Source organism: Podarcis melisellensis (assembly GCF_964234715.1).
Source record: "Podarcis melisellensis genome assembly, chromosome: 11".
Classification (NCBI taxonomy): Eukaryota; Metazoa; Chordata; class Lepidosauria; order Squamata; family Lacertidae; genus Podarcis; species Podarcis melisellensis.
Window position 1 is genome coordinate 37,820,096 of NC_138543.1, and position 15,160 is coordinate 37,835,255.

At 38.6% G+C, this 15,160-nt stretch overlaps 1 protein-coding gene and 1 long non-coding RNA gene across 15 annotated transcripts in view; both read left to right on the plus strand.

Moving 5' to 3' along the window:
- Window positions 1-7,722, plus strand: part of ADAMTS6 (ADAM metallopeptidase with thrombospondin type 1 motif 6) — a 113,819-nt gene extending 106,097 nt beyond the window's left edge. For 12 of the 13 annotated variants that reach the window (XM_081930280.1, XM_081930287.1, XM_081930289.1 and 9 more), the window contains 3 exons: window positions 509-685; window positions 1,282-1,438; window positions 4,609-7,722. In XM_081930280.1, coding sequence (XP_081786406.1) covers window positions 509-685; window positions 1,282-1,438; window positions 4,609-4,718 — 444 coding nt within the window. In that variant the 3' untranslated portion in view covers window positions 4,719-7,722. The remainder of the gene's footprint in view (window positions 1-508; window positions 686-1,281; window positions 1,439-4,608) is intronic. The other variant, XR_014172918.1, reaches the window with a different exon arrangement.
- Window positions 7,723-8,956: 1,234 nt separating this feature from the next.
- On the plus strand, window positions 8,957-14,665 carry LOC309380431. 2 transcript variants are annotated; one of them, XR_014172926.1, is made up of 3 exons: window positions 8,957-9,083; window positions 11,952-12,074; window positions 14,428-14,665. It is a non-coding gene; the product is annotated as an uncharacterized lncRNA (long non-coding RNA). The 2 variants fall into 2 exon arrangements; XR_014172927.1 differs by lacking the exon at window positions 14,428-14,665 and adding an exon at window positions 13,033-14,076.
- The last annotated feature ends 495 nt before the right edge of the window (window positions 14,666-15,160 follow it).

A 15,160-nucleotide genomic window follows, 5' to 3' on the forward strand; every position in this document is an offset into this window, starting at 1 on the left:
ATTCAGTAGGACAATAGATTTATTGTGCAGTCAGAAAATAGGAGAGATGATACAAGGCAACTGACTTCCTTATCTGCCAGGCAGTCAGCTACGGAGCTGAAGGGAAGACAGAGAAGCAATCTTACAGTTTTCCAACCTTTTCCTGTTTTTATTTTGGAAGTGGTGTACAATTCCCCTGAGTGTACAATTCCTCTGAACTTGGAGTTGTTTCAGAGGACTAGAAAACATTAGATCATTTGGATCCAACCTCCTCTGTCCCTGGTCCTCCCTCAACACCACCCCCACCTTTCCAGCCCTACCAAGTGTCAGTTGGGCCAGGACTGCAGACATTACCATAGCAGCAAGAAGCAGGGATTTAACATCAGACCTCCATCTCCACAATCAGAGTTCCAGTATATCCCATGGCCCTTGGAACAGCCTCCTAGGGCCTACAAGACTGAAGCAATGTGTGTCTCTAATTTTTCACATTTTTTTTTCTTAATATATAAACTGTGTATCTTGTTTCCAGTGTACTCCAAAATGTGGTCCTGGTTTCAAGCATCGTATTGTTCTCTGCAAAAGCAGTGACCTTTCAAAAACATTTCCAGTTGCACATTGCCAAGAAGAAAACAAGCCACCAGTTCGCATGCGTTGTAGCTTGGGCAGATGTCCTCCACCACGATGGGTTACTGGAGACTGGGGACAGGTAATACAGGCGGGCTTGTTGGGTAGCAAAAGAATAATTTCATTAAATATACTGAATATCATTTGACAGAGTATTAGATGAAAAATAACTTGAGTGATCACATCTTGCCACATAATAGTAAATTGATGTGTTGGACATAATGGTTTTAGTTCATTTCTTAGTGTTAAGGCATTCTACTGAAATAAGGACAGCTTATCGTTAGTTCCCAAGGTAGAGACTACATACTAGACTAGGGTCTTTTATTCTCCACCTATGTCCCCTTTTCCTTATGGCGAATTGCATCTTATGACAGCATATCGGGGCTGCCAAATCAGTATATTTGTGAAAGAAAATAAATACGTGATCCATGCATTTAAAAAAAGGCTTCTCAGAAAGAAGCATAGTAGTAGTCAGAGGATCCTTATTAATTAGGGAAGGGAAACACACTGCCTAACTGTATTTATTAGTATGGCAATGATAAGGTTTCCCTCCACAGCTGCCCCAGATAGTGTTTCTGACACTATTCCATTCACTATGTTGCAGTTCTGTTTATTACTCATAATATGACATCCCTCATTTTCTCTCTCTCCTTCCTATCATGCCCATTTCTCACATAGTGTTCCGCACAGTGTGGTCTTGGACAACAGATGAGAACTGTGCAATGCCTCTCATATACTGGGCAAGCATCCAGTGACTGTCCAGATACTGTTCGGCCTCCTTCAATGCAGCAGTGTGAAAGCAAATGTGACAGTACTCCCATTTCCAACACGGAAGGTGAGTTTGGTTTCCTCATTCATTCATAAGATTTCATTAAAGCTTTTTCTTAAGATAAAAACAAAGAAAGAGGAAAAGAGGAAAGACAAAAATTAAAAGGACTTCCGATTTTCTGTTTGCCAGTTCCATAAAAGAAATTAATCAAAACATTCAATCTGATTGTTATACTTTCTGTTAAGCAGTTTTAAATAGTATTACGTGCCAGCTGTTTGCATCTGATAACATTATGCACAGTCCGTAAATGAGCAGAAGCAATGATCTGGATGAAATAAAGTGGTGACATCTTGTCACAATTAACATCTGCTTTAGGTATTTAGCTGGAGAATGAGAGCATTATAGGCTAGGTATTGGCAAACTGCCACTGATGTTAACTTTACATTTGTTATTCAGAGTGAGATACTGACAGTCTGTATTTGATATAGCACATCTCAACTTTAAAAGTATATGTGGTAGCTGAATCCAGGTTTTACAAGGTCACCTAAAACAGAATATCTGATGTGCTTTCACCTGTTCTTATGCAGGCTTCAGTTTCCTATATATTGTATTTTTAAAGCATTTCCGTAGCTGAAATGAGTGTGGTGTTTTGAAATTTACATGCTCTTCAGTAGCATTGCATTAAAAGTACATTTTGACCTGATCCCAAGTGTCAGAAAGAGATTAGCTAATGATTTAACTTTGTTGGAACAAGATTTATTTGTCTGAAACATCTTCTATAGGTAAATGTCCTTCCTCTAGGGCAGCCTGCTTTACCAATAGGTGCAGTCATAACACTCCACCACTAACCAGGACAGGCCAAGGGGCCTCAGACACTTTCCTTCTGCGTATGAATTTCCACCACTGGCTTTAACTGAGGCTAAGGACAACATCAGCACCACAGAGTCCTCATCTCCCTGAGTTGGAGCTTGTTTACTTAGGAGGAGCTGCCTTGTTTTGCCATAGGCCTACCCATTTATTTGCAATAGCCATGGGTTCCATTTCTTGGTGTGATGGAACTGTGGGAACTGCGTTTTATATATTTTGGCTGGGATCCAAAGAGCTACTTCTGGCATGCTCAGTCTTCAGTGTGCCCACTGGAACTTTTTATTTTCTTCCCTTTGAATGGCAAGCCCCTGTGCCATATTTCAAACAGCTTCATTTCAAAACAGGTTTGTCATGCGGCATGAGTCCAAACCACCTTTGGGTATGCATTACTTGTGGTGTGGTTCTTTGGATCTAAGCCAGAATATTTATTTATACAGCACAATCAGTGCGCGTAGCAGTTTTCAAAGTTATATGAGGGAGAGAAACAGACAGACAGACAGACTGACTGACTGATCCTCGCCCAGAGGAACGTAACAGTACAAATTTTAATAGTAGGGGAAACAACAAGCGAAGGAAAGGAGATGCCAGTCTAATGGGGTGGATATCAGCAAATGCAGTTATGTTTATTTCATTTATATAGTGGTACTTCTGGTTGCGAACGGGATCTGTTCCGGAGGCCCGTTCACAACCTGAAGAGAATGCAACCCACCTCTGCGCACACGTGGGTTGTGATTTGCTGCTTCTGCGCACGCACATGATGTCATTTTGCATGTCTGCGCACGTGTGAGCGGCAAAACCTGGAAGTAACCCTTTCCGGTACTTCCAGGTCGCTGCGAAACGCAACCTGAGAACGCGTAACCTGAAGCAAACATAACATGAGGTATGACTGCAAACCGCTTCCTATAAGGCATCTCAAATCAATTTACAATACAGTACAATAAAGATATATATGAAACAATTACATGCATAAAAATAGTCAAGTACAGTTATAGGTATTGAACTTCATGGAAAAGTTTGTTCTGGGAGCAGAGGCGTATTTAGGGGAGCACAACCGGTTCGGTCACAGTGTGTGCAGAGCCTTAGGGGTGCCGCAAGGGACACCACAACTTTTTAAGACCCAGCTCCCCACTTTATATGTGTGTGTATGTGTGCAAACACACCGGTTGTATAAAATGACCACATTTGCATCTTGTTAAGGAATATAGCCTAAATCAATGCAAACTTGAATGTTAAAATTCAGTTAAAATTCTGCCTGAACAGACCTTCATGTATTGTTGGGGAGTGGGAGAAGTAAATTGTGATTGTCCCTTCCATATTTAGGAAAATTATCACTCCATGAACCACAGTGCAATTAAACAGGAAAGTTGGATTTGGGCTACACATTCATGACATGACCTTTTGCATATTTGGAAACAAGTATTTACAGTTCAGTGGGACTTACTCCCAATTCCAGTGAGCATGGGTAGGCTCTCAGCCTTGCTCCAGCATTACTGGCTTTGAAAATTTGATATACTTGTCCTTGTGAGAATCTGGAATCAGTGCTAATTGGACACACATGGAGGGATATTTTCACATTAAGGATAGTTTCAGCTGATGGAGTAGATGTTGAAGGCTACTGTTTCAAGTATGAACTGTTTTGGAGAATGAACGGGGAATCTGTGTTCTTCATTCCCCACCCCTATCTCCCAACATGATCTTCCCAAAACTTTGATTTCAACAGTCACCCACCTATGTCCTCAGATTAATTTATCATTGGCAGTCTGATTGCAATGGATGATGTGTAATGGGTAGTAGAATAATCTTTGTCTATTATATCTGTTCTACGGAGACCTTTGATGCCTACTTATACAGGCTGCCAAAGCCCAGATGTAAAATACCTTTTCTTCCCACTTGTTGACATTTGGATATCTCTGCTGCAGTAGAAGCAACTAGAACATCAAGTCATTGAACTTACACTATAATTGTGCTTAGTAATTCTGATCATTTTCAGAGTCAGCAACAGCTGCAATACATAGTTTAGTTCAGAAACCAATCATTCCCAAACATGATACTAAACAATAATTTCAGTTAGATTTTGGATAACTTCTTATTGAGGAACAAAATAGATCCTGGGGTGGGGGTGAGAAATAAGAGAAAACCTCTTATTTTTTAACTAACTCATGTGATTAGATACCTAAATAACAAGTGGGTGTGCTTGAAGACTTCTGTACAGTGTCTGAATTTTACAATTATTTTGTATGCAGTAGGCTGTACCAAAATGCTAAGTTCATGCAGAGGACAGATACAAAAGCAACTTATTAAATTTAATTTGTTTTTCTCTCTGCTTTTTAAATTTATGTAATCATTTTGCCTTTGTATGTCTCCATCAGAATGCAAAGATGTGAACAAAGTGGCTTATTGCCCACTGGTGCTGAAGTTCAAGTTCTGCAGTCGAGCATACTTCAGACAGATGTGCTGCAAGACCTGCCAAGGACATTGACCCACAGAAATTGAAAGTGCCTTGCTATTTCATTGTGGAAATGCGTCTATCAAAGATTGCTGCACAATGCAACCAGACAGATGTCCTTGTAAATGCATCACCCTGTGGAAAATGTAACCACTGGTCAGCCTCAGCTGACAGAATTTCAATATTATTTTAACTTCTATGAAGTGGGATTTATTCATCCAAAGTGCTGGACACAGTATAAGGAGGGCATGCCAAAATGGAAAAAAATACACACAGTGCATACAGAGTAACTTATGGTGGAACACGTATACTTTCGATGAAATCCACTAGTCTGTTTACCTCCTTGGACCATTAAGATAATTTTTATTATGGACTTAGAAATGACACTGAATCCATTTGTATTTAATATTGTTTAAAATGTAGCTGTTGTGGTTTGGTCAACTACAGATGCAAAGAAGAATTTTTAAAATGTTGTCATAGCTTATAATTAATAACTATTTTATCTTACTACATAAGCACCACAGTTTAAGTTACAGAAGTGGGCTTGGGAATATTATATTAGGAACAATTATAAATCAGAAGTAAAAGAAATGTATTTTCCTTTGTTTCATTCTCTAGAGAATAATCCATATTTCCTGAAGACTGCTGTGAGCCATATCTAAAGCTAAACTAAACTAGAATGATGAGGAACATAGAGTTAAGAGATGCAACCGTCATTGCCTGAATGCATCCAACTTTAAAGAAATATGTGCTGCAGGTTTATAGCCATCTTGCCATCTCACAATTAAATCAGAATTTCCACTAAAAGGGAATATATCCATACAATAGAGGGGTCATACTCCAGTTGTGAATAGCATTTTTCCTACTATTTCACTGCTTAAGGTTGGTATCTACAAATTCACTGTTAACTTTAGTTACAGAGAGGCATCAATTCTGCAGACTTCTAACTGGCTTTGTTACTCTGTAATTACTAATGATAAACTGACTAGTGAGGTAGAGTCTCTTCTGCTGATCATGCTGAAAACTACAGTGGCTTTCCAGTTTTTCTTCCATTTATATAATAGGAGAACACAGATTTATGAGAGACCATGGAGAAGAGAAAACATGCATATGCCCAGTTTTTTGGAGACTATTGCAGAATAAACAACCAAAGAGTACATAACTTATGGGAACTTTCAAATCAAAGTACCACAGTTTTTATATTCACCATATCGATTTATGAATATTCTGAATTGTATTTAAATGTGAAGCCAAGCTCCTGGGGTAAAATTGATTCCAGAATCCAGTGGGAGCTAATAGTAATGGCCATACTTCTCCCCCATTCCCTGCTTTTGTCAGTGACACAACAAAGAGATAAGGAAAGTGGGTACTTGTTTATATTATTATATTGTACTTGAACACTTGCAATTTGTAGCAGGTACTTGATGAATGTGCTTTGTGTCCAACTTGCCTCCTTTGTTGTAGTGCAATTGAGATGATGTGAACACCACCACCTTGTATTAACACTAGAAGTCAAACAGCACTTTTATTAAAAAAAAATACTCTTAATGAGACAAGTTTTTATAACATGTATAAGATATCTAAATGTGTCAGTATATTTAACAAATTGCAGTAAGCCAAATGTGTTGAGCAATATTTACTAATGTGAATTAATGGGTGGGGGGATAGAGAAAAAGAGAGTTGTACTATGTGGGAGGGAAAACCTTGACAATCCATCAGTGGGGTTTTCTGTAGTTCATTTATTCATAACCATCAATTTTTTGTCATATTCTACCTCTTGGCAGTATGTTTCACTTCCATATATCTAGGAAGCAGTACGTTCATTTGTGGCAAATCTGTTTACTTGGAGCTATTTACTGCTCAGCTGCAACGTACTACACTCTCATTGACACCGAAGCTTAGAAAGGAAAACTATACACATCTGGGAGTAACGTGTAGGCCTGAGGGTAGTGTAGCCAATGTGTCAATTACGGTACCTTTGTACATCAGTCCAATAAGGAAATACCATGGTGCTAACATGCCTTGGCTAAGTAAAAAATAATAAAAGGGATAGATGTTGCATGGCATTTTCCAGGCAAAAGATTACAGTCTATCATACTCTGATTTGCTCTGAGGCATAAATGTATTTATTAGTTAATGTGTGTCTTTTCAGCTAGCAAGAAATGATGGGATTTATTCAAACAAAGTCCTTTTTACCTCACTTTAGGACATTGACATTGCAAAGACACATTTTGCTCTTTCATTGGTGCTAGAAGACCAGGGGGTCCAGTGTTTACTCTGCAGTTTAGAAGAGCACCAAGTTTTGAATTTAAGAAACTCCCTGGAGCAATGTTGAGTTTCATTGCTAAAGTGAATGAAATACAGAATGTATTGTGTTACAAATGGACCGATATATCGCTCTAGATCTGAATTAAAAGCCTGAAATAAAGAGGTAAATCATTGGTTTCCACAGCACAGGACATTGCTGCTGCTACACTATAGCCATATATATAATCTAAGCTAAAATATTAAAAGTATTATATTCCTAAATAATAACAATAGGACCATTTGTATAGGCTACACAAAGATGGGAAACCTTGGAATTCAGTACTAGGGTATTAAACTCACAATGTGTTGCTGGTATTTCCATTGAGCAATGTCATTGACACTAAGGCTCTCATACTGAAACAAAATGCCTGTTCAACACATCAAAATATACACTCCTAGAAATAGTCCATTTTAGGAGATCTTTATTAATGGTATGGATATCACATAAATTTCCTTAACAGTACAGAATGAAAAAAGACCCTTTCTATTATTGTGACTAGTTGCTTATTATTTTATACGCAGTATTAATGTGGTACACTGTTACATTGTTATTTTTATTTGCTTTTGTAAATTATATGCTAATTTATTTCCATGTTTCCTAACACTTGTTCTTACATGTCATGCATTCTGCTGCTTGTAACACTTGATGCAGTAAAATTCCACACCAGGCACAGATTTGTTTTTAACATAGATAATTTAGTAAAAATAAAAATGCAGCTTTAAAGAATAAGCCTAATGGTAACAGTCTGTTCACTGACATCCACGTGCAAGAATTTTGCAAGCACAAATATTTACATTGTTGAAAGCACTTTTGAAAGTAAAGATAACACATCAAGTAATGCCTCAATGTTGTCTCAGCCTTGTCCCTGGCTATAGCTTCATTTGGGCATGTACAAAGACTATGGGGTACAATTCACTAAGCACTGTTGCTGTGGAACATTTATTCATTTCAGTAAGGTTCCTGCGCAGACTAAAAAAATGTTGAGCTATTGTTGGCTTGTGACTGCAGCCCTTGGGGGGGGGTGCTTGAGGGTGAGTGGGTGTTCTTTTCAATAGCAGTTTCACCCCACTGGTGGAAGAGAAGAATGATGGGGTAGGAGCCTGCTAGATGGGAAAGTAGTAAAAGCAACTGTATACTACTCCTATCCCAGCTCTGTTCATTCTGATATCTGTAATGCTAGAGGAAATATGTGAGCTTTTCAGGTCAAGAAAAAAACAGACGTAATCATGTCATCTTCTCAAACATTTCTTGTGGATTTCAGCAACATTTTCCCATTAATATCTCTTTATGCCTACCTCTATCTCTGCAAGTATAAGTTCTTAACCCGAGGTACTATTTCTGGTTTAGCAGAGTCTGTAACCTGAAGCGTATGTAACCTGAAGTGTGTGTAATCTGAGGTACCACTGTAGATAAATAGGCGGGAAGGTAAACGGCGTTTACGTGCACTGCCCTGGTTCTCCAGAAGTGGCTTAGTCATGCTGGCCACATGATCCGGAAGCTGTACGCCGGCTCCCTCGGCCAGTAAAGCGAGATGAGCGCCGCAACCCCAGAGTCGGTCACGGCTGGACCTAACGGTCAGGGGTCCCTTTACCTTTACATACATATATATACATGTATGAGAAATACATGTATGCCACGTTGACAGAAGGAAGGTGGGGTGCAGATATATTTTTTCTATAAAAAGGTGGCAGAACTCACCTTGTTCTTTTATAAAGGCAATGGCGCCCACCTGAGAGGTGCCAGAACTGAGTTCCAGCAAGTTCTGGCTTGGGGGGGGGGAGTCTTAGATGTAAGAAAATGAAAATTAATGAATGTTTTCTGCTCATACCAGTGACTTCCTCACTTCTGGTTCTCTCTTTCCACTCAAACTCTTACATTTTACAGTTAGCCAATCGTAATATCTAAGACTCCACCTCAGAAAAGTCTCTACATTTTCTTTGTCTTACGTCTGCCAACTCATGGGAGCAAGCTTCAATGAACACACTGAGGACACTTTCATTTCTTTTCTTCTGCTGGATAAATTTATATATTCCCCTTCCTCAAGGCCACAGGGCAGTACTCAAAACGGTAACAAAATTAGACTTCTCAAGGTAGGCTCTTTCAGTTGCTTCAGCAAATCCTGCAGTAGTAGAACTTGACATTTTCTGTGCCTTATCGTAAACAAAAATCATTTTGTTTCTTAATATATTAATTACATTATAATTGGTGGTTTTTAATGAGTAACATTTCAAACATTCAGTAGCTGCTTTTCTATATTGGTGTTTATGAATATAACTGACACAACATTTAAAGAATAATTATTAGAGTAACCTTACACAGTCAAAGAAAATGCAAACCCTATACTTTGATTAATACTCTAGTAAATAAGCACTAAAAGGCTTCCAGAATTTAAAGCATCTTTGGCTGACCAGATAATCCACTCCTACTCCAGTGCACAAATTTGATTTACAGCAGATTTCAAAATATTTATATTTTTTTTCAGGGTTTCCATCATCCCCTCAGCCAGAATCCTGCTGTGTTTGAAAATGTCTGGGCAGTAATTGTCATTGTTTGCAAAGCTATTTTGGAAAATAGCAAGCATCGTGGCATTTAGCAAAGTCAGGAATGCAATTACCAATTTTGTATACATGATCCAAGTGACCTCCTGGCTTCAGAAGCTCAAAACCCATAGGAAAAGAGTTTAACAGCAGCAAAAAGTAAAAACAAAAAAAAAGAGTTTGTTTAATTTTTGTCTGTAGTTGGTCAGTAATAGGTGACTTATGCTGTGGCCAAGTTGGCAAAAATGCAATCAGCTTAACAATTCCTTATATGTACAAAACAATGCCAAGACAAACATACAAATAAACCCAGGATTTCTCTGGATTGGTACACTGATTCATTTTTGTGCACAAGTATATCTGGAAACTCTCCAAATGCATAGATCGGAGAGGGTGATGCAGAAGCATCCAAAAAGATGCAAGACGCTTTTTAAAAAAGCACAGAGCTGTAGAAAAACTCAAACTCCACTACTACTGTGGGAAGTTTTTTAAGACAGCAACCAATAACTGAATAACATTTGATCGGTTTTAAAAAGGATAACCACCATTCACCAAAACCTATGATAAAATAGGACTAATACAGCACCACAGGTCATCTGCAGGAGCTCTTTGTTACGTTGAGTTAGTTAGCCCCAAATGCATAAATAGTTACTTGAAGAGATTGTATTGTGTGGTACACCAGCAACAGAATATGCTCAGGCCACAGAAGATCCTATGATCTACATCCGGAGAGTCATACTGCAGAATCATATGCAACATGACAGAAGTACATGACAGAAGTACGGTACATCTCATGCGTTTGGAGCCCTACCAATAAAAAGAGAGCAACATCCTCAGGAAGCAGCTTGGAAACTGATGCTGCTCCAACACCAACTATTGTCTGGCCAGCAGCATCAGTACCAATGTTGGGGGTCAGCATGCTGGTTCAGGCTACTGTGTGCTTACTTGGCCATGGCCACTTTCCAACTGCTCAACTCCATCCAAAACACATATTTCCTTGTGCTTTCTCAATTTTCACAAAATTGTTGTATTTTATTCTTCCCCCTCCCGCCACGATTTAAAAAACAGCAAAACTGTGACAGAACAAACCGGTTAAAAGATAGCTTGGAAACTAACTGTGGCCTTGTTAACATGTAATCAAGAACAATCGTTTAAAAGCCAGCTTTTTTATTATTATTAGACAATGTCACTGCAGAGAGCATTATATTCGAAATGTCCTAGTGCTGTATGCATTAGATTGCCTCTTGGCAGCGTTATAAAAACTGGAGGAAACTTTGCAGCATTTCAAAGGAGTCTCATGCTTGTCCTTTATAAGGAACAACTTAGATAGGAAGCTGAATTATTATTATTATTATTATTATTATTATTATTATTATTATTATTATTATTAATATGCAGTCCATCTGAGTGGGTTGCCCCAGTCACTCTGGGCAGCTTCCAATGATTATAAAACTACAGTAACACATCACACATTAAAAACTTCCCTATACAGTCAGATAGGTGTTTATTTCCTTGACATCTGACGGGAGGGCATTCCACTTGATGGGCACGACTACTGTGAAGGCCCTCTGCCTGGTTACCTATAACCTTACAATACCGCGGCCAGACTATAATACGGAGCCAGACATTGGTCCATCTTACTCAGTAGTGTCTACCCTGACTAGCAGTGGCTTTCCCGAATTTTAGACAAGGACTCTTTCCGAAGTCCCAGTTGGAGATGTCTGGGACCATGTGCATGCAGATGATTTCGAGGGATGGCTGTGTTTCACATATAAAGTGTGAATTAGGTAGATTTGCCTTTAAATGTGACCTGAATCAAATTTCCGCCCCATTCCTACAAAAGTGCAAAGTACATACAATTGCCCATCCAAATGGACATATACATGTTTTGCAGTTCTCAGCTGGATCTGAGCATCCGCCTATTTCCAAGATAAGCACTTCCTTCCAAAGGCAGCACTTCCTTAATGGCATTGTACCAGGCAGAGCATCTGTGTAGAAAATTAAGCTAAGCTTCATAAGAAAACTTTGGAAAAGCAGCAGAATCTTTCAAGTGCTCTGGATTAGAGGCCTCTGCAGGCACTATGAAGCTGTTTGGCAAACCAGGACTGAATAAGGATGTTTAGGAGGCACAAGAAGAAGTCTTCTCCTCTGTTTCCAATTATATCTTTATCTCTCCTCTATCCTTCTAGTTACCTCAGTGTTTTCTTAGCTGACAGCCATTATGGTTTAGGATTGTGAGGATAAATGCAAAACTTAACAAATTATAAATATCCTGTTTCAAGATGTGTTATCACTCACTGAAAAGAAACCAACTGCAGCTTAAGATTTTTGACAGCAATTTTCGGCCTGTTGTCTATTTGAAGGTTTAGTTTATTCTTAGGAAATATTACATGGCCAAGAGTTAAGATACTATGTTGGCAGAGGCCAAAGCTTTCTTTCAGGGACCCTGACCTTCCAAGTGAAATGAAAGTTGACAGTGGAAACCATCTGAAGGGGAAGAAAACCCGAACGAACAATAGGAGAAAGGGAAACTGGAAGCAGCAGGTACTGTAACAACCGCCTACAAATTCCTTGGGTTTTGCTTGTTCTTTTTTAAGAGTAGATGGCTTAGCAGAACATATAGAATTAAGAAATAGAATGAAGCAAATAAACAAAATCTGAACTAGATCAACAGTGTTTGAGTTAGGCTGGATTGAATTTTTTTCTTTCTCAGTGAATGGTAGGGGAAAATGGATATTGTGATATCTGGAAGTCTGCTCCTCATAAAATATTTAAAATGCTTCATGCAGTAAATGTGTCTCTACAAAGACCAACAGCAGAACAGTTGAGGAAGGAGACTTCTCTAGAATTAACAAGCTTTTTATTCATAAGATGCATGTGGTATGGTGCAGAATAGAAAGGTCACTGAGGGTGAAGAGGATTCCCATACCAAAGAACACACATGACCAGCCGATGTGATTTTCCTGTGTGTCAATGCTCTAGAAAGTTATACAATCTGTACATCTTACTTAGTATTTACTATATTGTCTTAATAATTATTCAGTCTGCAGAACAATAGTATGGTGGAATTAAAGGATTAGGAGGGACCTGATGACCAGCTATTTCAAGTACCTCTGTTAAGAAAGTATACTTTAAGTTTAAGCACTGAACCATTTCAACACCATCGACCAGCTGGCTTATGTACTGGAGAGCATCATCCTGAATATACTGTGCCATAAGTGGAGGGCAAGACCAATCCAAGTGTCTAATGCATTTTTATGCCGTTATTCTTTTACAAAAACAGCTCATATGAGAGGACAGCTCACTGTCATTGAAGTTAATGACTGGACAGTGCTGTGTCAAATTAAAGTTCTTGCTTAACTATTTAACAGATCAGACTTAAACTCTAAAGGGAAACAGATTGCTCCTAGAAATTTGAGTTATACAGCCCAGAGGGCTGCTCCTTGATCCTTCCTTTTAGTAACCAGTGTTTATTTAAATCCTATGGTGATATTTTAGACAGGCACTGGCAGACAGGCAGACAGTTGTTGTTTCATGAGCATTAATCACCTGTGGAACTGCAACCTCGGGGTACGTTCATCAAACTGGGCTGCACAAGTTAAACCTTGACTTCCTGATTATGATCAGCAAACAGAAGAAGAAGGTACATGAAAATCAAATAAACTTCTGTACACCATAAGAGCTATTTGCATAATATTTGCATATATTCATGTACTGTATCAGTTTGGGTTTGTGCAAATAAACGTTTTCTCAGTAAAACTATGAGCTTTTCACTGTAAAAGATAACCCAATTTAATTATACCTAATGTGCTTCCATCATATGCCACCTTATACCTGCCATAAATTCCCAAAGTACTGTAGCTTCTGATGAAAAGTGACAATCAAAAAGAAACAGTTCCAACGATGGTGGACTGGCAATTAGAATTGCTGGAATATGCAGAAATGGTGGAAGTTATTGGAAGAATAAGAAACCAAGAAAAGAGGCTTTTAAAAACAGCATGGGGAAAATTTATTGACTATTTGAAGATGTATTGTAAACAACTTAAAACATTAGCAGGACTGACATAAACATGCACAGTAATAAATAACTAAAAGAGAATACAGGTAAACAGGTTTGAACTGGATATGCAGTAATAAACGATATAAAATAAGCAACCACAGAAAGGAGAGAAATCGCAGGAAATGCAGATTGATTATGTAAAGATTTCTTTTTTTGTAAAATGTAAATGTTTTTTGTAAAATGTAAAATATTTGTAAAATGAGAATTTGGGGGGGGGGGAGCGGGTCAAAACTAGTGTTGTCTTTAAAAACAAACAAAAAACCTCCCCACCAATATAATATCTAAGTCTTAGCCCCAGTGGTGTTAACTCAGTAAAACTATCCCAGTGGGACTTGCAAATGGCTCAAAATGGAAAAGGTACTGAATGGAACAATTGTAATTCTAATGCTTCTAGCTGTTCCTCTGCATTTGTGGGTTTACCTGCCGCCCAGTGAACACACCATGCTGGTTGGGACTAATGGGAGCTTCATGGCAAAACATCAGGAGGGGCACCAAGTTGGCAAAGGCTGGCTTAGCCTTTCAAGGCCTATTTCCTGCCCCCATTTCTTTTGCTCTTCAGCTAGGAGTCTGAAATTATCCTCAACGCCTTTACACAAATCAATTCATTTATTTTAAAAAAAATTTAGCAGAAGAAAAGTCTTCTTTCGCAGTTGCCCCTTGATTTATAATATGCAGGCCTTATTGCTCAAGAAGCCCCAAGCAAAACATGATTATAGGTTTAGATACGACATCACCTATATATAGCCCTTTGCACCTGAGACTACTCAAGATACCCTTTCTCTTAAATACAGCTGATTGTTTTGAAGTTGTATCATGCACCCCACACTCTACCCCTAGGCTCAGATGACCCCAAGATGGCATGGCCTGACCTTGAAGAATGTGAGAAGTCAGGAAACAGTGAGGAGAGGACAGATCAAAACGAGCATTAGCAAAATGAATCTCAAGATAGGATCTAAATGAATACCTGTCCCAACAGTTATGCCGAAGTGCTGCTTACACCTGGAAGCTGCTCTCCAAAACAAGCTTGAATCGTATTAGTACCCAATTTATAAATGTCAGTGGAAGAGTTGCCCAAGTAAGAAATGAAAATACATGTTTAAAATTTAACCTCAACTTCTGCTTTTCCTTAATGAACTACAGCTGTGAGCCCTCCATTGTTATGAGTGTAATGTGTGAAAAGGGAGACTTCCCTCTTCTCTCTGCAAATGTGCCCCCCAAATCATGCCTTACAGACTTACTAAAGTGTTAGAATCTGTGTAAATTATTATAAAATAAAATGTAAAACTTACTACTACAAACTATTACGAGTGGCTGAGCAGCAAATGTGGTGAAGTCACTGTAGATAGTACTCAAGATATCTAGTGGGTGTTCACATTAAAACTTAGGAAATGCTTTTAAAAACACACCTCAAATCCTACCCACACACCCCATTCTTTCCTTTTTCAAAATGGGTCTCTTGATGTGCATGTATTCCCAGATGTACCTAATCTTTTTCTTTTTACAAAATCTTCAACTGTTTATTCCTTGTGTCATCCCAAACATGCAGTGCCCCTTGTTCATCTTATATATA